Consider the following 24,320-nt stretch of genomic DNA (forward strand, 5'->3'; position numbering starts at 1 on the left):
ATTCTGTCTGTGGTTCCAGTTACCAATCAGGTCGGGAATGCGTGGAATGAGTCTTGACCACATACACGCCAAGTCAAGACTCGTGCTTTTAACTATTGAACGTCTAGCCCAGGATCATATGACATCCTAATCCACAGAAACTGAAAAGAAATACCATGTGGTTAAATTTTATTCACAGATTTTCTTCATCTCTGTGATTTTAGTTCCAACATAGCCCTGGAAAGATAAAATTCTCTCCAGCTTTATGTTAATCAGAAAAGTAAATATTGCAGGAACCAATGTGTTGACTTTAGCCACTATTTGTCCCACTATTTGTTTCCTAAGGCAAAGTTGTTTTGTTTGCTTTTTTAAATTAAGAAGCAGAATAAAACCAAGATTACACTTTTTCCCCATTTATTACAATAACTCTGTTTTTCATGTTGGAAAGAAATAAAAAGGTTAAAATTATACTTATACAATGCTTTTCTAAAGCTGTTCCTTTATGCTTCAAATGACAAAAAACAGGCTAAAGATCTGACCCACACATAGCTGTATTTTATTAAGGAACGTCTCGGTTATTTAAAAGATTAAAGAAAGGCATAGACGGTTTTTTGATTTGCCGCACAGTTTATGGCTTTATGGTTGTCTTCTGTATTTGGTTTTGTGTTGATTGGGTGGATTTTATAGTTTGACGTATTTCCTATTGGTGAGGAACTGTAAAGATCGCAATTGGGATACCTATAAACGTAGCCACTGTTATAATACAGTAGATAAATAGTTTGGGAATTTCGACAGAACAAACACAGCAGGCCTTCAGATAGGCGGCTAATACAGGTGGGAGAATGACGTTTTATTTACTTATTCCTACTTGAAAAAAAGCCCCATTCTTCAAATTAAAAGTCACCAGCAGTGAAAGAAGAAAAAAAAAGTTTTTTCGGGGACAAACGGTGCTATTTAAATATGCCAACATCGTCCCCTGTTGGCCAGGCCGCGAGTTGATAAGCAAGTCGTTGCTAGGTGGATCAAAGCAGTCTCTGATTGGCTTTTGCCTTCGAACTTAGCCAATCAGCGTTACGTTTGGAGCACGGTTCCTTCTTGTTGTGAAGCGTCTAGATACAAGGAAACTGCAAGCAGCCAGCCTTGTTGAATTTAGTTAGCTTACGCATTTTCCTTTCTCGGCGAATTTTAATTTCTGATTTAATTGTAAAACTATTTTATTGAAAGAATACTTCGCAAAAGCATTAAATAACATTAACCTATATAGTAGACGGCAACTGTAAAACGTATTTCCAGTATGTTAAGATTTAGCTTTAGGAGGGAGAAAGACAAGGAGTTTGTAAGTTTCCCTTCTTTTATGATAGATATTAACCTTTTGTAGTTTGTCTTATTATTTTTTGTGTTTTTTAAGGCTTTACTTAGGGTTAATTAATAATAGCAGGAGTTCTTTGTTTTTAAAAATACTGCCGCTAACTCTTGGTAATGAGTATTTAATTGATGGTATTGCCTGTTTTTTAAACTGGAGTTTGTATAAATGGTGAATTGAGGGTTGTGCACTAGCGATTGCTCTAGCATTACTTAGTAAAATTTAAGGATAACTATTGGTGCTGTTGTGCCTTCATTATGCTCATCACTGGTCGTCAGGTGGTCATACTGTGATTCTGTAATAAATCCTTTTACCCTTCCCCTGCTGTTCATCCTGCACAACATCTGTGTTGTTTTTTGTTTTTTGTTTTTTGTTTTTGTCCCCCCCTCAATTTGGTGTCATCTTATATAAACCCTCCGGAAGCGTTGTGTCTGTATGTCCCTCTAACTCTTCTCTCTGTGTTGCATAGAAGCATATAGCTCATGGTTTGATCCCTGCTGCCTCCATTGCTCCCAAACCAGCCGTACCTCGTACCCCTCCCCCTCGCAGCCCAAACCCTTCACCTGAGAGACCCAGGTACCTAACACTTTCTGTTTATCGCCCATAACCTCCAACATCCTTTCATGTTTCATTTTTCTGCTAAACTGTCATTTAATCCACATTTTCATGTTTGCTATGAGATTGTTAGAGGCTATTTATCGAAATGCTGATTATTTCCACCGTATTTGAGGTTATGTTCTGTCCTTCCGCAAGCTGGGCTTTATTTGTTTTTCCATCTGTTATTACAAAAAACCTTAACAAGCAAAATATCATGAGACTTTGTGTAGCGATAGATCATGTGTAAAGAAAAAAACATTAAATTTTAGTGCAGGTCCAAGTCATTTTAATTAAATTGAAAACTAGAGCACTGGCTTTGGTTAATGATCTGCTCTGCTTGTGCCGTTGTTGTTGTCATAAATGATGCATTTATCGATGATTGTCATCATCCAAACTCGATAAATAAATTTGCATGCGATGCTTTCCATGCATTTCATTTACTTTTCTGTTACACATAGTGTCTCATAAAGTATGTGTTTCTATCTACAGGTCCGCCTTAGCGGCAGCCATTTTATCATCCTCACTCACTGGACAGACATGGGCCATCCCTCCTGCCCGGCTGATGTCTCTATCCGAGAGTGGTCAATCAGAATCCTTCACATCTGAGCCAAACATCAGCACAGCACTTTACACAAGGTAGCCATCATATGGGAATGGCAACAGTATTATGTGAAGATTTGTGTCATCACCAGTGTGTCAGAAAAATAAAATTCATTTTCTCTGGCAGGAGTTTTAAGAGAAAATAAACTGTTCATAAAAGCGGCTGTATTAGTTTGTGCCTCTACTAAGATACATTTAATTGTCTTCTGCTGTTATCTTACATGCTTAACTTCCTCAGAGACAGATGGTCAGAAGATTTGGTTAGCCGGCCACGTCTGTCCTCTCCTGACCAGTCAGAGGGTGAGTTGGAAGACAAGGAACAGGAAGTGGTGGATGAAGAGGACGGGGAGGAACATGTCTACCACACTCTGGACCGAAGGCAGAATTCTTCACTCACCGAATCTGTCTATGCTCTGCCACTAAAAGCTAAGGTGAGGAGCTGCAGAAAGAGCTTGTATTATGTGCATGAAGGTTTCTCAGTAGATTGTTCCATGCTTCTAATACAGATCGCATAAGAGGTGATTAGTGGTTATAAGACTAGAGGCTAAATGGGTGGCTGTGTATTTATTAAGTGTAACCCTAATAGTGGCATGTGTTACATTTAGGTGAGGCAGTTCCAGGTGTCTGTTCCAGAAGACAAGAACTCTCAGAATAACTTTAATCTTGATTCATCCTAAAATGGGAAACTTTTCGGTTCCAGAGCATCTAATCAGAATAAGTTCAGCCACCTCTGAGAATATTTGCAGAGCTAAACATGTCTGTGTAATAAAAAAAGCCATCATCAGTGGGCTCAGATGTCATGATTCACTATGGCAACAGGTTAAATAGAGCAGAGCCTCCATTTTAACGCAGAGTAGTTATGAATATGTGTGCCAATGCAAAATATGACATTTATCTTTAAATGGTGAGTGATGAAAGAAATAACTAAGCTTAATTTTATTTATTATTTTGGTTATTTTGTTGATTACTCATTCATATTTTTCTAAAGATGATCAAACTAAAATCCAGCCGATATCTCTACATATATTACAATAATTATTTGGATATATTTGTTCATCAGTTACCTGACGTCTGTCTTAATCTGTAACAGCTGAATAAAAGTTCTTAGATTAGATTTATTTATTTTTTTACATTTTTTCATGTGCAAATTTTGCCCAATTTTCCCAGCTCTGTAATTTGGAAATGTTTAAATATTTCAACATTAAGTGTTGTCAAAACACATTTAGACAATCCACAAAATGTATCCAAAACCTTACTTTAAACTCCATTTGGTTCACCTTCAGGATCACTACAGTCATTCTCACTGAGACATTTATAAATCTCCAACATGATGCCAATTATGACAGCAATTTTCAATGAGTCTTGGCTGGTCATCATGTAACAGTTGACTAGTAATTGCTTATTATTTTGTGCATCCAAAGGTTCAGCCCATGAGGTTTATTTAATGGGAGGTTGGAGTGTTGGCATGTATTTAATGAGTGTTACTACTCCTAAATAGGTTTCCTTGTGTCTGTGGTATTTTGGTATTGTAATCCCAGTCTGATCCAGTAGGAGGCACAGTTGCACTCAGAATCGATACTTTGTTTCTTTTTAATGCTGTGCTATGGTTGTCACTAAAACGATCAGCTGTGATTCAGCTCAGTAGCCATATATACGGACTTGGCTTATAGCATCTGTAGATATCCTTTCAGTTTTTCTTAGTAAATGTTGGTGGGGTTGTTTTTTTTGTTTCCTTCTATCTAACAGTTTTCTCTGTTGTACATTTGGTATTTAATTTATGTATCTACATGGTTAAATCCCGAATCCCCCCTTTTTTTCTCCACTACAAACTGTTTCTGTGTTTGTCTGTGGTGCTCTTACAATCCAGGTGATGAGTTCTTGCACTTCTGCAAATTGCCTGAAAATTGCCTTAAAAAGCTGTTATTGTGATTTATGGTAGTCACTGATCACAGTACATTAGTAATGGGAAGTTTTTCACAGTCTTGCTTTATCTCCACACAGTTAATTCTATTCTGTGTTGTACAGTTTATCTGTAAAATTGCCTTGTGAGTTCCCTTCTTAATTCGGTCCGTGGCACTACACCAAATGTCTCCTTTTATAGATCCCTGAGAAAATGTTTTATTATGTTGTTGTTCTTCTACTTGGATAGCTAACCTGTAAAGGTCCCAATGGTCTCTCCCTGTCAACTGTCTTTCCAGGCTATGGCAGTGTCTGAATCTCTAAGTTATGACAGCCACAAGTCAAAGTGACATAGGACATCATGGCTCTATTGTGTCATAATCTAAGGTCAACAGACCTAGTATGGTGACTCATATGATATAGTAGTTTTACACAATGGTGAACCACCTCTAGGTCCAAAAAAACATCAGCCCGAACCCACATAAATCTACAGGATGGTCTTCACTTTCTGCTTTCTTTATGACTCAGGGTGAGAGTAAAGGTCACTGTGAGGACATTGTGCTTGTTTCTAAATATAGAAATGCAGTATATTTCTTCAACAACAATTGTGGAATTTATTGAATTTTTATCATAGTTGAGGTGTTAAAAATAAATTGTCTTCCAATTTTTCCTCATAATTCAGTTTCAGCTATATGTCTTCTCTACACTGAACTGACAAATGAAATTCATTCATGTTGTTTTGTAGGCTCTTTCAAACTGTACAATTTAATAAATACACTGATAAGATATTATCGGATACGTTTTGGCAAAGACCATAAACAAACTGGTCCAGGCTGCGGGGATTTATATATTTGTTTGAAAAGATTTACTATACTGACTGCCTCTTTATTTATTTTGACAGTCTGTCTTCAAGTCCACTACACCCCTGCCAACTCAGACTTCTGGCAGAAGAGAGTCTTCACCAGGTACTGATTTTACAATAATGACACATGGGTTAACATATTTCATAAGGAGAAGAACATGATAGTAGTAGTAATAATGATAATGATAATACGAAGGACAATGCTCATGAAAGAATTGATCTGTGGTAAAAAAAAAAAAGACCTATGTATTTAAAATATGGCCTGTATATTGTAGAGCCCACTGAAAAAGATCAGAAATAAGCACTGATTTCCAGTTAGCTTTCATCTAGTACATTTTCACACATCCAACACAGTATAAATGCTTGAAAATAAAACTGTATGTATTTTTATAAACAGATTTTTGTATATAGGTAGCAACTAGCAAACGCACATGTCCACATATTTCAAACATTTTAGCTGATATAAAACAGCTGGTTGTGATGTGAAAGACAGGTGGTAACATTGACAGTAATAGGTTTATCGAGTAATTGGAATGACTCTAATTATCAACAGCAAATCTGAAAATCTCTCCAACAACATGTAACTAAACATAAAGTTCTGTTATTGCTTTTGTGTATTGTTGGTGCTCTTCCAAAACAAAGTGTAATAGAAATTCAAGACTATTGGCTTTTGGAGACGTTTCTATGAAAAGCACTAGTAAAACAATTAAAGCCATGCAACCTGATTTTAAAATCTTCTCCATCACATAGCAAAATTACCGGTACACCACACTCTTGACTCTATGCCAGAAAAGTACGGCTCTTATTCAACTGACATTTAGTTTCATAACAGCCATAAGGTAACCTCATATCATTAGAGCTAAATGGAAAGCCTCATTATAATTGTTATTAGCAGTGCTACCCTCAGGCTTTCGGTGGTGGTAAATTAAAATGTTCTGTCTGTTCCTAAAATGCTCCTACCTTAATAACTAAAGTGCAGACATAATATCTGTCTGATTCGCAAGGTAACACTTTCAGGCTTTGCAGAAATTACATTTTTACATAACCATTGGCTGATTGTGGTAAAAAGGGATTTTACTATAATAAAACCCTTAGAAATCAGCGCTCCTCTTGGTTTTGAATTCATTCAATGAATTTGTTCACATCACACAGATTTCACTGAGGAGACCAGTGGCCAATCCCCAGAACCCAAAGAGAAGAAAATGTCTGTGAGGAAGACTCTTGAAAATTGGAAAGATGATGTTCCAAGTAGGTGTAAATACTAAAGTAGCCTGTTGTGTGTCTGCTTGTCATTTTTACATATAGATTTTTAATTAAAAAATTAATAAATGTATGTATATTAGGCATTAAAGGGTCACCCCACTGTTTGCCTTTCTCTTCATGTCCTGTAATCTACCCAATAAAGGGTGAAGGCATTCCAATATCTGTAAGTTAACATGTTAATGTTAATGTTAACTTACAAACTTACAAAAAAAAAAAAAAAAAAAAAAAAAAAAAAAAAATATATATATATATATATATATATATATATATATATATATATATATATATATATATTAGAGTAAAACAAACCATTCAATTGGTCAGGTGAAATAATCATGTTAACAATGAAATATTTTAAGTTCCGTGCATTTTATGTATGTATATTTAACATAGTATTGTAGATAATGTTCTATAATGCTATTTGTGGTCATCAGTGCACATTGTGTTCTGATAAATGGCTTTAGCAGAACTCGATGTGAAATGCAATATGCCATCTAAAAGTACTATTTCTTCTCTGCATCATTCTCTGCATGACATTGATGTTTTGTTGTTATTTTATTCATGTAACAAGAGTTCCCACCTCAAATGAGAAATGTATTTTTTTGAAATGGTTATAATTCAATTCAATTCAATTCAATTTTATTTATATAGCGCCAAATCACAACAAAAGTCGCCTCAAGGCGCTTCATAGATACAGAGAAAAGCCCAACAATCATATGACCCCCTATGAGCAAGCACTTTGGCGACAGTGGGAAGGAAAAACTCCCTTTTAACAGGAAGAAACCTCCGGCAGAACCAGGCTCAGGGAGGGGCGGGGCCATCTGCTGCGATCGGTTGGGGTGAGAGAAGGAAGACAGGATGAAAGACATGCTGTGGAGAGAGACAGAGATTAATAACAGATACGATTCAATACAGAGAGGTCTATTAACACATAGTGAGTGAGAAAGGTGACTGGAAAGGAAAAACTCAATGCATCATGGGAATCCCCCGGCAGCCTACATCTATTGCAGCATAACTAAGGGAGGATTCAGGGTCACCTGGTCCAGCCCTAACTATATGCCTTAGCAAAAAGGAAAGTTTTAAGCCTAATCTTAAAAGTAGAGATAGTGTCTGTCTCCCGAATCCAAACTGGAAGCTGGTTCCACAGAAGAGGGGCCTGAAAACTGAAGGCTCTCCCTCCCATTCTACTTTTAAATACTCTAGGAACAACAAGTAGGCCTGCAGTGTGAGAGCGAAGTGCTCTAATAGGGTGATATGGTACTACAAGGTCATTAAGATAAGATGGGGCCTGATTATTTAAGACCTTGTATGTGAGGAGCAGGATTTTGAATTCAATTCTGGATTTAACAGGAAGCCAATGAAGGGAAGCCAAAACAGGCTGCCTGCTGCCTAGATGCCTAGATATGTTACTAGATAAATGATAGTAACATAACTCATATAGTTATGTTACAGTTTTAGGATATTTTCTGTTTGTGTCCATGTTTTCTGTCTCTGCTGTAACAAAAAGCAGCACTAAAATGGTATTTTCAATACAGTACATACCTTCAGTTCATTTATACATTTTATTCTATTTTTGAAAAGTATTTTTGTTGCCTGTTTCAGCAACACCTACCATTTCAACTGCTGGTCACCCCAGGCAAGCAAGCCAAGCCAAAAGCCCCAAAGACCTCCGTGAGCTTCCTCCAGAACCCAGCAATACATACAGTGAACTGCGGAAGAAGGTAGTGAGGGACCGTCGGGAAAAGAACACAAGGATGGTAGACAAAGAAAAGCTACAAGAGGAGAGACTGCAGCGCCTGGAACGGGAGATTAGTGACAGCAAAGCCTTCTCAAACCAGAGGTCCTCTGCAGGTAGAGTAGAGGAACCGCTGGAGAGATACTGTTTAGAGGAACAATGTGGAGAAATTGAATGAAGGGAAGTAGGGAAAGTATGTACGAGTAACAGTGGAAGTAAAACAGATGTAAATGAGGCAGAAAGGAAAAGTAAGCAGAGTTACAGCGGATGGAGGAATTTACAAGTGTCAAAAGAGGGAGCTGGAGATAGTGCTAAGGGCAGAAATGGCACTGATCATTGGACTCCACAGCATGTCCTCAGCATGAAGAGAAGAAGAGGGAGTAATGAAAAGAAACATAAAAGCACTTTGCTGATCTTTAGGCAGACCACATGTACTGTAGAGTCAAAACCCATGTTGAGGAATGACCTGAAAGGGCTGTGTTGCATTGTAGTGTTGCATAGTTTTGTTAGCCACTCACACTCCTGAAAGATGCAAATTATTGTTACTGTTTTGTAAAAATCACAAGCCCTCACAATTCACATTTTTTGCTTTAATTCAATGCTTTGGCATGTGGAAACTGGCTTAAAACTACTTATTAATCTGGAAAATAATTTGTAACCTGATGTGCTTTGTTTGCAGGCAGCCAAGCAGAGCTGCAGAATTTGAGGCAACATGCTCAGGAGCTGGTTGATGAAAACGATGCCCTCAAACTGACAGTTCACCGTCTGAATGTGGAGCTGAGCCACTACCAGGCGCGGTTCAGACCACTGTCCAAAGAAGAGGTATAACAAGCTCAAGACATGAATATGACAAGAGACTACTTCAGTAAAGGATAAGGGGCTAATTGAGAATTAATGAACTATAGGTATTTCTAAAAAAAATATATATATATGGGTCAGTTGAAACTTTTCATGAATAAGATGCAATGCAACCTCAGGGTTTGCTTGAAAGAAATTTGAGAAATTGTATTGTGAATATTACCAATCAGCTCAGTTACGAACAGCTGTTCCTATTAGGGAGTTGTACAGAGAAAAAAAGTCAGTCTGTCTAACTCCTACCTTACCAAATTTAACTTAAATCAGGTATATGTGTTTGTTGGGTCTGTGTTTCCACAAGCCCCGCTGGTTTAGAGACTTATTCATCATGAAGAAAACGAGACAGTCAGCGATTGATCGATTTACTTGCAAAGGAGGCCTCGCTGGTATCTACCACAAAATGACCCCAACGACGGCCTACGCTTGCTGCCTTTTATTGGGAAAACAGTTCACACAATACACATCACAGCAAAAGCACCACCCACGTAAAACCCCCAAATGGTTACAAAGACAAGGCACTATGTGTGTGTATGTGTAAACATCTGTATGCATGTGAGAATGTGTGTGTGTGTGTGTGTGGCCTCCTGCTGACCATAAGGGTCATAAAAGCAGGAAGCAACATCACAAGAAACAGATCTTCCAGATAGGATGTATCTGCAAAAAAACACCACATCCCCCCCAGAACCTCGAGAGTCTGGGGAGGGGGATAAAAGAATTCCTTTCATCACAGAGTTAAAACAATGTAGAGATGGTAAGCATAAAAATGACGACATTTAACAATTCAGTCTAACAGTGTTCTCCTGTATTATCTTCATTTGCTCTTAATAACTGTCTCCCCATAGACTCATTTTCTTAGATTCTGTAGAGAATCTCATTACAGTACATCTCCTTATTTTCGAAGCTTCATAACTGAGCTTTTAAGATACACATCCACCTTTGATCGAAAACCCTGCTGAGTGAAGTAAGGTTTTATTTTTCTCAGTCCTTCCATCTGATTTGTTGAACCAAAAGAGTTTTTTGTTACAGTCTGTGGCGGTCTCTCTGGTACAGTCTGTCCACATTATTGTAGGTTTAACGCTGCAGAAGAAAGCCAGCCTTTGGTTTTAATCATGACTACCTCATGCTGTGTTTTCACACCAGGGGATCTCCTGCTCTCATCACTGCCTCTGTGGCTGCAAGTCTCTGCAAAGGCTCATTACTAACAAGTGAAGTGTGGCTGGAAAGAAAGAGATAAAGGAAAATGCATTTTACAGTGAAGTAACACAGTTATAAGAGATTGGATGAGTCATAATCAGTTTAATTGGTTCAGTTAAAAGGATCTGCTTCCATATTAAATTATCTATAGCAAACTTTGAGTGGGTCTCCTCTTTTTTGCTGTAGGAGGCATTTTGCTGGTAAGTTAGAAGTTCATAGGATCAGTACAGATCAATACAAAGTTGCTCTGATTGATTATCTTTATCCTATAACGTGTCCTAACTGATGAGTGTTCTTCCAGCAAGACATTGCCACCATTCAAAGGGGATGAGGTAACACTCAATGATTTGATGTGTATGAGCCAAATGAGCACCTAAATTTAATTTTAGAGTGTCATGGAAACAGGTCCATCTTTAAAACACCAAATAAAGGGACATCTTTGGAAGAATGGTGTTTCATCCCTCTATTGGAGCAGCTTAGTCAGACTGTGAGATAAATTCTTTCAGATCTTGTGTAGTTATTGATGCTACACTAGATTCCAACACTCTATTGGCCCATTTTGATATATTCAACTTATCTATGTAAAGGACTAAATTGTAGTGATGGGATAAAAGCCCAACTTCATTTTCTTTCTTTCTATGTCACTCCTTATTCATCTAGCACTCCAAAGTCAGTGGCTTACCAAACACGGGGTCTCCTCCTCCATGGCTGGTAAGTATAAATATATAACAGTACAGTACATTTATGGCTTGACTGTAGGCTGACCCTTAGCAAGTTAATAATCTGATGTCACTAATCAATACATATAGTGTCGCTGGCTAATCTAATAGGCAAGTCATTTTGTAAAATAAATTGACTGGTCATTCGATTACTATGGTTGATTTTTTCAGTACCCCATGAAATTGAAGAAAAATGTGAAATTGCAGATTTTCAGTCTGCTGACAGTTGGTCTGGTAGCATGGTTAATCACATCCAAAGCTTACTAAAATTTGTACTGGTAAGAGACTGGGCATTTTCTCTTAAATGAGTATATATTTGAATGCCACATTGTCCAGTATCTGTCCACCCTAACAAGATCATAAAGCCCATTTGCACCAGGTATCATTATTGTCACTGTTTGATTGAAAACAAACTTTTCCTGTGTGGCGTAATCTCTAGCAAGGCAAAAGATTCATGGCACTCATGTTGTGTCTAGTTTAAACTATTTCTCTTTGTCCGTTTTATGTAGGTTGACATGAAGTATTTATCTCCTCTACTGCTGGCTTATGAAGACAGGATGAATGAGAAAGATGCCATTCTGCAAACCACTGAGGTAAAGTAGTGGAATTTGTGTGAGTTTTAATGAATCATCTTTCATATTTTCTTTTTGGAGAATTGGTGAGGTTATTTCAGAGGTGGGGGTTGTTAAGTACTATTTGATGTGCCAACTTGTATTTATGTGGTTCATGGGTTGAAAACCTGCAGTACACTCAGTAGATATAATGCATTAGTCAAGGTGCTCCCAGGATCTTATTAGATGAGGTAAACATTTAGTCATGCAAACAACAGAAATCATATTTTGTTCTAATAGTAATTATTGTCTTTTTAATAAATATTTGGGTCTTTTAAAGGTAGCTATATAATACATCCTTCCTTTGGAATTAATAAAGTATTTCTAATTCTGATTAACAACACAGTGTGTAGACTCTTCTGCATTTATGATATTTACAAATGTTTATACATACAGTTTTGAATAAATGAACGCCATCATTTAAGACAGAGCAGTGGCTGTATGTTAATACACATGTTTTAAAAATGTAAATATTGTAATAAAACCTTATTTTTGCAAGTAAAAAGTAAAAAACATTCTGTTTAACATGCTGCAAAAGGTTGCGATTGAGCAGGTTTCTGTGTCCTGAGGCGATCCAGTTCCAGCATAAAAGGACTTGGAACAGTTTCACAGGGGGAGGTGAGACCAGACTTAGTGGGTATAACACTAACAGGACAGCTGGTGTGCTCAGGCAAAGTCTCAGTGAAGGATGGTATCTCCCCAGGGGGATCTTTAAGCCTTGGCTTAGAGGTGGTAGTAGAGCAGAAGATGCATTTACTTTGTGTTTTTCTTTATGGCCTTGAAATCATTGGTTTTTGTGTATTTGTCTGCTACAGGAAAACATGGAAAAGTTGCATGTTCAATTAGAGGAAGTCATTAAAGAAAATGAGAAACTCCATGATGAAATTACCAAGACCGGAGCGGTCAATCAGAAAGACTGGTAAGAAAAAATGCACAGCTTTGTGTATGTGGGTTATTTCAACACTGTATGAACTTGATTTGCCATCATCATTCATTCATCTGATCTTGTAATGAAAATTAAATGTTTTTTTTTCTTTATTCATTGCTAAACATGATAGATGCAATTAAGAAAATGAAAGAAGCTAAACCTTTGTTCCCTTTGGTACACCCCTGCTGCTGGTATTCTGTCTTTCATAATCATTCTAGCATATAATGCTGCTGACACTGACTGAAACTAACTCTGAGAAGTTAGATAATTGCACTGGCTTTATGTAAACTATCAGGGATTTTAGAGTTGTTAACCTCTTCATGTATCTCAATCTAATATATAAGGGATTACTTAAGTACTAGGCATACATGTTGATTCTCAGTACATTTGTATATGTATAGTCTTTATTTCAAGTGCTCTTGTGAAAAGTATAAATACTTCATGATACTAGATGTCCAATTCATTCAAAGGCCAACACTTGTAGGCAATCATATTAACTCATTTGTTTGTATTCAGTAGACTCATCAAGTTGTTAATATGTTTCTTCTTAGAAAGACTAACTTGCAGGAGTAGAAAAGTATATGTTATCTTACAAGGATTACAGAATTTATGTACGATTTTTTTTCTTGGAAAGATAGCTTAATCTCTGTAAAGGTTAATGTAGCATGTAGCAAAGCTATTTATAGTATTTTTGTGTCTGATAATTACTGTTTGTTAAATTAGCAAGTTTTGTGATGTGCTGATTTAGCATTGACATAATCTCTCACTCTCCGGCTTTCTTTCTCTCTGCAGTTATCAAATTCAACAACAGGCTGTTCTGGTTTTGCAGGAGAACCAGGTTCTCATCAATCAACTCGAGGCGCAGCATGCTGAGGCCAAGGACACTCACAGCAGACATAACACTGAAGGTATTTTCTGAAACACTGAAAGACCTAAAAAAATTAAAAAGATGAAATAAATTCTTCCACAAGCTTTTACAAGAGAAACAAGTCTCACACTAAAATCTTTAAAATGATGCATGCATTTCAGAATTACAGCTGTTTTTTTTGTTTAAAAAATGTTTTTAGGTCTTTTTTGATAGGGATAAATGAGGAAATACAGAATATAACACAGCATACGAAGAAAAAGTCTAAATGTCTACTTTTGGTGTTGGCCATGTCCCTTTGAAGGTCGTAGATTCGAACGTTAACGCAGTAGATGTTTCTTTTTGGACTCAGTTATATAATGCAAACTTTCATTTTTGTTGGCTCTTTGACCTAGCCAACACAAAGATGCATTGTTAGACATAGGAAAAGCTAAAAAAAACAAAAGCTTGTTTAAAAGAGCCTTTCACAACATTAACAATGTTACAAATCGTTGCCAGGATGAGCCCCGCCCCAAGAATATACATCTCGTCATGTGTCTCAGTCTAATATGGATGTGATTTATTGAGTAGTAATCATACGTGTTGATGCTCATACCATTAAACTTCATTTTGAGTTGTTTTCACCTACTGGGTGATACCTAAGGTTTTTTCCATATTATTTTTGGTTTCATAATACATACTTTCCTTTCTGTTGGCCCCGTGATCTAGCCAACAAAGAAACACAAAGACCCATTGTTAAACATAGGGAAAGATCACTTTTTAAAAGTCTTTCACAACGTTAACAAATCTTCATTTTCCATTTCGGGTGAGCCCCACCTCAAGAATATGCAACTTAAAAATGTACACACTCGCAATTTCACTGCATTTTTTGTAAGCATGTTAAATTCAGAAAAGATTACTCAAAAAGACTCAAGTGACATACAAGGAGAAAGCACTAAAGGCCATTTAGCCTAATGTACATTTACTGGGCTCGCTTCCCTATTTCGTTTTTTTATTTTCCCTTTTATTCACTTTCTTCTGTTTAATACTCTCTTTTTTTCTTATCTCTTTCTTGTTTCTTTAGTGGCAAAAGTGTCTAAGAAAATGATGTTATTAGAAGTGGAAAACCAGCGTTTGGAAGGGGACCTGGAAGAAAGCAGGAGGGAGTTGCAGAAAAATAAGAGGGACCTTCAAGTTCTGCAGGCCCGCCTAAAGGATGCAGTCACCTGGGACGAACACTGCAGCATTGCTGGAAAACTGAGAAGGTACCTAATCTCACGTTATTAAACAAAACTGAATACTTAAGTATTAAAGCTGCTCTGTTGTTTCAAAGAGCAAACAAGAAACTGTAGACTGAACAATTTATATTCACAAGCATTGACCATTCTTGCTTTATGTTGGGTAAGGGTGCGGAGAAAGCTTTGTTTATTATTATTTCAGTTGATTTGTAGCACAGATAAGTAGAGATAAACAAGAACTACAACAAGAGTAGCACCTGAAGCACTGCAGTTTTAAGTGCAATAGAAAAGTCAAATGGGATTTAATGAATAAATGTAGGTGGTCAGGTATCGTCATAGCCCCTGGGTTTTAAAATACAACTGATGTTTACACAAATGAATCAAAAATAAATTGCATAAGCATGAAATAACAGGACTATTACATTTAAATCAAATATCAGTAGGCTATATTTTGGAGCTTTAATTGCAGATTGTGACACGTGTTGTGACATAATTCTATGAACTCTTCTCTTCACTCTCAGACAACTGGAGCAGCATGAGAGCAGAAGTAAGGATGGAATTGACAAACTGCTTCTGAGAGTGTCTAACCTCCAGGAGGAGAACAGGATTCTAGCTCTGGACAAAGCCCAGCTAACTGCAAAAACAAGGGCAATGGAGGCTGAGCTGGAGCTCTCAAGGCAAGCCAGCAGGTAGTAAATATTCAGTGTTCTTTGTTTGCTGTTATCACATACATGAAACCTGGTACACAGCAGTGAGACGCAGTTCTTGGAAGGTTTTCAGCATTGCTTGAGCCATTAAAACAAAAGAATGTTATGATTACTATAACAGCATGTGGAACCAATTCCATTTTCAATATATTAAAATGCTTTTGTGCAAAGAATATGCAGCATCTGGATATGTTGAGAAATAAACTGCAATAAAAACTGGTACATGGATGTTTAGCAAGAGTAAAATCAATGTAAACTATTTATTGTTTATAATTAGGACAGCTTGCTTTTGGTATCATTACAAAAAAAAACTCATGATAACTTGAAATTGAAGCAGTCTGATAATGTGGTAGACTCCTGCACACACTGAGCTCTGTGTTAAGGTTTTTTTTTAAATAAAAAAATCCAACCTATATAAAGTAATATGGAAGAAGTCCACTTAGTAAGTGTTATGCACATGACTTTCATGTGGGAAAATGTGGTTCATATCCTATGTGAGGATCAGTGCCAACGAGCTCGTCTGATGGAAGACAGGAGAACTTTCTATTTTCATATAATTACTTTATTAATTTAATTATTATTAATTTATTATTTTCTTTTCTATATTTCTGTCCAACATTGCAGCTGGTGATTCATTCTTTTGTCCTGTTTGTCTAATGTTTTGACACCTAGTATAATTATATCTAATTAACTGTAGGGATTGCAGCTGGACTTAAATATGTTCTGGTCTGCAGCCTTCGTTTCCCAGATTTGTAGATTTGTGCTGAGATTAATGTGAACTCTTTCAATATGAAGTGTGAAGTCTGTCAAAAGGTGTTTAATAACCAACATTTCCCCCCACCTTGTGCAGATGGCATGATCTCAAGTATCATCCAGCTAACCTATTGTCCTTCTTCTTATTCAACCCTTCTATCTGCTGCTTTTCCTTTTCTTAACCCCTGCTCATTTTTCTTTACCATGTTTTCACCAAACCTCCCTTTCGCACACCATTTTCGTGCCTCCATACTTTCTCTTTCTTTCTTTTCTGTGTTTTTGGTCCTCTTTTAATACTCTTTAATCAATTCCCTTCCTCACTCGCCTATCTTTCCATCAATTAGGAAGGCTGAAAGAAGAATGAGTATGTTGAAGCAACAAAAGGCAGAGTGTGTGTTGAAGGAGGAAAAGACACGGCACTACCTGGGAGCTGTCATTTCTGTGGCAGAACACATTTCCCAGGAGAGAGACCGACTATTACACATGGTACTACTGATGCTACTGTAAAAAGATTTTGTACCACATGTGACACTGAATAGATGCACAAACATGAGGGTCTTGAAACTTTCCTTTGATAAAAAAAGGTCTAAATATACTGAATATTAAGTATCAATTCATTCACTTACTAATTAAGCTGTTTGTAGTAATGCCAGCTTTGGTTGCTGTTTACAGACAATTGATCCAAAATGACAACAAAATTCAGTAGTTAAGGTGTAAAGGTATTTCATAAGAGTTGCAACAGGTCTGGAGGCAGGTAGGATTTTGGATTTTAAAAATAGTCACAGAAAAACTAATAGGCACCCAAAAACTGCTGGTAGATGCAAATCAGACTGGCTACCCCTCAAAATTTGTTGGTAATAATGTCATATGGTTGCAGAAAACCTGGGGCCAGTCCCTGGATAGATTACTGGTACATCTCAGGGCCAACATAGACAGGCAACCATTCACACTCACATTCACTGACATTATCTAATGCTTATTTGTATTTCCTGAACAAGTTTGCTCTTAAAATTAACTCCATTCTAGGAGAAAGAATCTTAAGCTCCTTCTCCTCAGCTCTGCTGAAAATCATTAAATTGATGGTTAGGACTTCCAGACAATCAGTCAATCGATTAATTAAAACTGAATTATTAATGATTCCAAAACCTTATTTGGTTTTCATATGCACCTATTTTCAGAGATAGCAAATTTAATAGCAGAAAATTAACTAGCCATATAATACTATTCTTTCTCTCTTTTTTGCCATATTTTTCAAGTAGTATTTGATAACAGTGTAATAAAACTGGAAATTCTGTTTTTGGAGTGCCAGCCCAGTATTTTTAGTGGCTCTCATATAGCCACCCCTAAGAAAAATCTTTGGAGGAGGTGCCCCTGAGGATAGGTGACAAAAGTGTGCATTCGATTCAGTGTCATGTTAAAAAAAACAGGTTGAGATTATTGGAACTTTGTGACATGATGCATTATTCTGCTAGAAGCAGCCATGAGAAGATGGGTACAGTGTGGTGATGAGAGATGATGAACATGGTCAGTGACAATACTTGGGCAGGGTGTGGAATTTAAATGATGTCCAGTGATGTACTGAGGAACCCAAAGTGTGTCAAGAAAATATCCCCCATACCATTATAGCACCTCAGACTGGCACCTTGTTTTTGATACAAGACAGGATGGATCCATGTTTCCATATTTTTTTGGCATTGTGATTATGTACGTTATGTAAGCAGTAGAAATGTTTTTAAATGCTGAAAACATGTTTTTTTTTTTCTAAATTTATACGTAGTTGCCTATAAAGCACTATGATTATTGCAGAGTTAAAGAAGACTCACGGTTACTTTTTGTGTTTTTGGAGTTCTAAAGAGTCATGACCAAACAGTTATAATCAGAATGACTGGCATGGGGGAGCCTTAGCTGACTTTGACTTTTTATGAAATCTTGATTCACACAGTTACTTAGTAGGTAACGAGTGAGTATTTTCTTATCCATCCTTATCCAACCTAGTACAAGTCTGCAGATTGGTTATACTGTCCTGAAGTTAGACAGCTTTCGTGCCTCACCCATTTGGCTGCACAGGATTTCTGTAAATCGGCAACAGTTTGACGTCTTTCATTCATTTCCTTTATCCAATTCTCCCATAATCCCTCACTTCCTTTATCCAATTGTGTGTTTAACCCTCCCTCTGTGTTCCTTTTTTAGCTCAGTAACCCGCCATCTTCCCTGTCTGCCTCCCTAGGCATCATCTCTTCAGCAGGAAAAGCAGAGATTCATCAGCAGGATTCTCAGTGGCACAGTTCGATTTGGAAAACTACAAGAAGAAGTCAAAGTAAGTTTGTTTATTAAAACATCACTGTCAGAATACAGTCATCTCCCCTGTAAACACTTTTTTTTTTTTTTTTTTTTACACAAGAATCATACATCAGTGGTTTTAAAAAGTCAAATCTGGCTCACTGGCTTACAGTGGGTTTGGTTTGTCTTAATAATGTCTGCACATATGATTAAGGAGCCAGAAATCTCTTAATGTATTCCCAGAAGCTTCACTGCTACGTGGCAGGCAGGTTAATTTGATCTTAACCTCTGATGCCTGGCAAGCTTTTGAACAACACATTTGGTTCATCTGGTGCCTCAACTGATCAGGCTGAAACACAACGTTCCAGTTTCAGTCCTCATGTCTGGTGTCTATTGATCAGCCCACTCTACTGGAATTGATAAACCATCTGCTTGTCAGCCTCCACTACTCACCACGAATAAATTGATGAACACTTGTGTCTCGCAGATTGCTTTCTCTCATGCTGACTTGAGTGGGTCTCTTAGATAATCGTCTCATTTTTAAGAGCGCATGCGATTAGGACCATACATTATAAGCATGTTTCATGTAAAGAAAGCACCAGTATAATGATAATGATCAGCGGTTATAAAGGGGTGTCGTTTGTGCTCTATGACTGTGGTCGTAGAGAACATACTGCTGTTATGTGCTATTTTACATGCATTTTCTCACTGTCAGCACTTTTCCTTTATGTTTGTGCCTTTCTAAAAATCCTGATTCAATCCCCACCAGGCCACGGGTTCTTTAGTTCAGTTTTAGATTACTTTCATTTAATTTTGTTGTCAGTTGACTTATATTACACATAAATTCAAATTAATTAGAGTTTAAATTGAACTATTATGCCATGAAATCTCATCCCTCGTGTACAGTATTGCACTTGCATGTAGTTGTCAGTACCAGACACATGCATGAGCATAGGTAATTGTAAACTAGAACACAGAGCCTCTTTCTTCCTTGTTCATTCTTTGGCAAAACCACATTGATCCCACCCATTCCCACAGAAATAAAATGAAGCCTATTATAGTAAATCACCATGGTAGCCTTTTCTGCAGATATGACTCTTTCCACTGTGGTTGACAGTTGTTGTGCACCATCAGCTACTGTACAGTTGTGCATTCTTCTTTTGTAATTGTTTATTATGATGAAAAAAACATGACACTAGCTTTAGTGCCTTGCTCAGCGGCCAGTGGTATGTGTGTTCTGTCAGTAGTTCTTGTCACTCAAACCAGAGCAAGGAAAAACATCTCAGTGGGTTTAAAAATTTTATTAGGGTCTCTATAGCAACAGCTCATAGGGAGAGAGAGAGAGAGAGAGAGAGAGAGAGAGAGAGAGAGAGAGAAGTGTATGTGTGTGTAGGTGTGTGAATGCGAATCTCATAGGTGGTGATCAGACCATGAAAAAAGGAGAGCTGTAAATGTTGTGGTAAACAACATTTTCCCCTCTTTTCCTAATAGTAAAACAAACAAAAAAAATCTGACATAAAGGTGGACTTTAAGGTTTGTAGTGGTTTCACAAAAGCATTATGGCTCAGGAATTGTCTTCAACACAATTTTAAAACGAAATAAGAACCAAATTGAAGTCCTGATAGAGTATCAGCACTTATTGTTTGACCACTGCCTGCTGCAAGAATAGCCCGAACACACATTTGGCACTGATTCTGAAAGTCTCTGAAACTCTGCTGGATGGATGGAACATTATTCCTCCAAAATGTTTTGATCCCTTTTAGTGAAGGGTTAAAGAGTCTTGGTTTTTACCTTGTATTTGTCACACATCACGTTGTTGTAAGCCAACCATAACGTACTATGTGCGTCATCGCATAGTATTATATAAAGAAACCATACACATAATTTAATTAAGATGAGTTTATAGATTAATTAAACGAGTCACTGAGTGTTTACATTCTCTTATTTGCTCTGTGAGTCACAGCTATGTTGCCTTTCTGTAATCTGCTCCCTTCTGTACCAAACGCCTGGATTGTACAGGAAAAAATATACAAACCCATTTCAGACTGGTGTATCCCAGTTCACATTTTTGAGGACATTCACACCAGCTAGAGCAGATAAATATCCCTGTGTTGTCTTTTTTATTTCTTACCTAATCAGTGTTTAAAGTATTTAGAGTTTACTTAAGCAAATATGATGCATTGGTAGGTTAACATCAGTGGTTGCTGTTTTTACTCATTTCCATTCATAACAGGACTGCATACATGTTATTGTTCTTGTCGGTACTGCACTACTTACATCATTCTTTTTCGAAAGCCTCAATTGTGGAGAAATTAAATAATGGAAATAATTAGTGTGCGCTTAGCCTGTTGCAGTAAATAATGCATCATCACAAATAGCCAGTAACCCAGTTTCACAATATAAAATACCACGAAAGCAGGGTGGTAGGGAAATACATACTCTAAAAATATGTTAAGAAAAATATTATGCTTCTGTTATATTTTAACTGAAATATTTGGATAAAAACAGCAACTATGATAATTGTTTGTGTAATTTACTGTTTCACAGAAAAAAAGTGCATTCATTGCTCCACTTTCAGTTGTACAGCAGTTAGTTATTAGTTAGTAAAGTTAGTAAAGTTATGCCAGTAATGATTGTCAGATGTTTGTAGTGCACAGAAGTGTAGTGGCTATCCAGTCTTTTTTTTCTCAGGCTTTTCTTCAGTTGAAAATGCATTTAGTGGCTCTATAGGGCTTAGACATAAAGACCTGGAAAACTAACTAGGACAAAAAAAGACACCTCTTTGATAAGGAGGAATAACAGTCACTGGGAATGATAGCAGAGGAAATTGATCTATTTAGCACAGCATTGTGGACAATTTTATAGAAAACAAAACAAAACAAGTGAACACAGGGCAGGTCCTTCTACGGAGAAAAACTGCAGCTGATAACAGAAAAATCTGGAGAGTTGTAAAAAAAACAACAACAACCCTTAACCATCACTGATATCACCAACAGTTTGAGAGTGGATAGCATCACAATCTGCAGTTCAAAGAAAGCTTACTGTAGTGGAATAACAGAGATTCATACCTCTTATATACCAAGGCTAGATTGGAATTATGCATGTTTGGAGCAAATGTTTAATGAACTAATAAAATCAAAATATCTCAAAGTGAAAGTGAAAGAAAGACTGAAGAATACATGTGATTCAAACCTCATCAAATATGAAGAAGCTAATAAAATGTTATGGGCATGTTCTGTGTGGCAGTAAAACAGGGATGGGCAATTGATTTTAACAAGCTGAACTCTGCTTAGTTCTGCTTAGTATTAATTTGATCTCTTTATAAGCTTGTTGGTGAAGTACTCCACAACAGTCCCAGTTTCTCCTGTGGACCCTTGGGAAAATTAATTGTCCATCCCTGCTATAATAGAATCATTTCAGAAGTATACACAAACATTTAGTTTGTCTATGCATGAAGCAATTCCCCTGTCTCATTTAACAGGCCTTCCAAAAATACAGTGACATTAAGCACATTGCCTGTGCAGCCAAAGCTTTATCAGTGACAGCCAAGCCAGTCACCAGATTTAAAGCCTGTTGAGCTTTTTTTTCTAGCTGAAAAGAAGATTGAAGGAAGAAATCCCCAGTAACAAAGATCAGCTGAAACCTGCTGATTTGAAGCCCAAAGATGATAGTAAAGCTTTTGTCATGTCAGTGGTCTGCAGACTTCGTATTCTTCAAAGAGCTATGAACATTTATGACTGTTATTTCTGAAATGAGATAAAAAAAAAAGCATCTGCATATGAAAAGCATGAAAAAAGACTTAAATGCTAGTTTATACCCCACTCATATTTTGGCTTCAATTTCAATTTAAATAGCAAAAAGGTTTTATTTTTGTTAATTAAAAAACAAAAATGAGTAAATGGAATAGTAAATGATAGTCTGATAAATTCCTGATAGTTGTGATGAAGAAATTTCAAAGCCATCAAAGGGGTAAAAAACCCACTAATATTAAAATGACCAGATAAATCAAACCTTTGAAGTTGTCTAGGCCACATGATAACAGGATTTGGTGCACATAAACATAAACAAGTCACAAATTTTTAGAATTGGAAAACATCGAGGGCAAATCAAGGCAAACATTTGTAACAGCAGAAAAGTATACAATAACAGCAATAGGGAAGTAAGCTTTTTCACTCTTTGTGAGAATGAATGAATGAATGAAGTTTATCCTCAGGAAAGATTAGACTTGAGTGTTGAATTACCAGGCAGATCGAACCTTTAGTACCCGACCTCAACCCAGGCAACTCTGCATTATGTTGTCACATAAAACTTCAACATGACTTAATGTAGTTCACTCTTCAGAAGGTATGAAGAGTCCACAAAAATGTCTCCCCTTATCTTCACACCTGCTAAAGTCCTTTTTGTTCTTTCTCTCATTGCAGCTTATGTGGACTTGCTCTAAAAGCTCAGTTACTTAAATAGATGATAACTGATTGAGATCAGAGGTTTTCTATCACGGGTTCAGTTTTAATACAAACGTGAAAAACTAGCAGGTACTAACAGTTGCTTTCTTTTTAATGAACAGCTCTTGCTCTTGGTGATTACTGTCAGCCTGCGGTGATTGTAACATGTGTTGCCACCTAATGAGTTGAAAAAATAGGGATTGTGCATTAAGTGTGTGCTATAAAGAGAGACAGATTGTGACTACATTATTCATGTGTAATTAAAATTCATGCTCCTCCATCTCCCGGATACACCTGAAAATGTTAAATATTTTAGTGAGTGCATGTATAAATATAACCAGGTCACAGGTTTGACCCATTCTGCTGCTTGACGTCAGTGTGGGATGACTTTTTTCCACTTTAATATTCTCCACTTTTTCCCCCATCATCGCATTTATATGAACATTTACAGAAGTGATTACTCTAAATAATAGGATCACATAGGATATTTATTTGTTCTACCCTCCTGGTGTGCTGACCTTTGACCCTCCTCCTTCTTTGTGCCTACTGTTCAAGAATGGCCTGAGTGAGTCAATTTGGCTAATTGTGTTTGACAGCTGAAAACCATAAACCACAGACTATGGTAATTAGTACCATTTTCAAAGCAAGAGAAACGGTTGCTAAGGAAAATAATGACAGTGAGCTCATTGAATTACCCACACAGAGTTTTGTCATACTCAAGGCTGTCCTATATGTGGACCAATTTCGTATTTGTCTTTTCAGATGTAAGGAGGGAGACTGGGTTTTTTTTTTTAAAGGGAGCTGTCACTCAACTCAGGAAGATGAAAGGCAGGGTCCTTTAGATGTTGTATTGTACAACAAGCAGGACAAACACTTGACTGACACAAAGTCTTTGTAACAGATCTTACCAAATAGAGCAAAAATAATAACTCTGTTCCTCTTTTCTGACCTGCTGCTGATATCTGTCATAACTAATATCTCTTCTAAGAATCGTTTCTTCTTCTTATGTCTGTTCAGATCATTTTTCCTCATCAAGTCTAAGCTCATTGTGGCATATTTACTGTGTATCTTTGGTGAAAATAATATTGCACAATAGTATGCCACTAAAAAATGAAAGATCTTTGTCAAAGTAGTAATTCTCAGTTGCCATTATTCAAAAAAGAATGAAATTGTTATCCTTTTTTCTTATCCTCACACCTGGCAGTAATTTTGAGTCTCATCAAGCTTTGGAAGGTTTGGAGATAATCATGTCAAAAATTGAGTTCGAGTCTCTAGAAATCATCTAAAGATTAAAAATCCCACTTCTACGAACACAGCGGTGTTTTGTGAAATCACATATAAGCTCTTGCCTTTATGATTTTATTGGTTTGACGGCATCTTGTATCTCTAAGCTTAAAAAGACTAACTATGCAAAAATCTCACAAAAATCAGACAGGAGGTAGCAGGAGGGA

The 24,320-nt window shown here is 36.9% G+C and overlaps 1 protein-coding gene across 2 annotated transcripts in view; it reads left to right on the forward strand.

The window, feature by feature from the left end:
• The first annotated feature begins 1,080 nt into the window (after window positions 1–1,080).
• The window catches only part of cep89 (centrosomal protein 89), a 57,053-nt gene continuing 33,813 nt past the window's right edge, over window positions 1,081–24,320 (forward strand). Inside the window, exons 1-17 of one of the 2 annotated variants that reach the window (XM_087843877.1) lie at window positions 1,081–1,315; window positions 1,812–1,918; window positions 2,429–2,575; window positions 2,778–2,970; window positions 5,340–5,403; window positions 6,453–6,548; window positions 8,166–8,414; window positions 8,978–9,120; window positions 11,008–11,058; window positions 11,576–11,659; window positions 12,493–12,596; window positions 13,398–13,513; window positions 14,534–14,714; window positions 15,209–15,376; window positions 16,492–16,633; window positions 18,375–18,464; window positions 18,671–18,906. In XM_087843877.1, the coding sequence (XP_087700003.1) occupies window positions 1,274–1,315; window positions 1,812–1,918; window positions 2,429–2,575; window positions 2,778–2,970; window positions 5,340–5,403; window positions 6,453–6,548; window positions 8,166–8,414; window positions 8,978–9,120; window positions 11,008–11,058; window positions 11,576–11,659; window positions 12,493–12,596; window positions 13,398–13,513; window positions 14,534–14,714; window positions 15,209–15,376; window positions 16,492–16,633; window positions 18,375–18,464; window positions 18,671–18,706 (2,013 nt within the window). In that variant the 5' untranslated portion in view covers window positions 1,081–1,273 and the 3' untranslated portion in view covers window positions 18,707–18,906. Of the gene's footprint in view, window positions 1,316–1,811; window positions 1,919–2,428; window positions 2,576–2,777; window positions 2,971–5,339; window positions 5,404–6,452; window positions 6,549–8,165; window positions 8,415–8,977; window positions 9,121–11,007; window positions 11,059–11,575; window positions 11,660–12,492; window positions 12,597–13,397; window positions 13,514–14,533; window positions 14,715–15,208; window positions 15,377–16,491; window positions 16,634–18,374; window positions 18,465–18,670; window positions 18,907–24,320 lie in introns of those variants that run through there. The other variant, XM_087843905.1, reaches the window with a different exon arrangement.

The sequence above is a fragment of the Neolamprologus brichardi genome, chromosome 1 (assembly GCF_056152115.1).
Source record: "Neolamprologus brichardi isolate AB-2024 chromosome 1, ASM5615211v1, whole genome shotgun sequence".
Classification (NCBI taxonomy): domain Eukaryota; kingdom Metazoa; phylum Chordata; class Actinopteri; order Cichliformes; family Cichlidae; genus Neolamprologus; species Neolamprologus brichardi.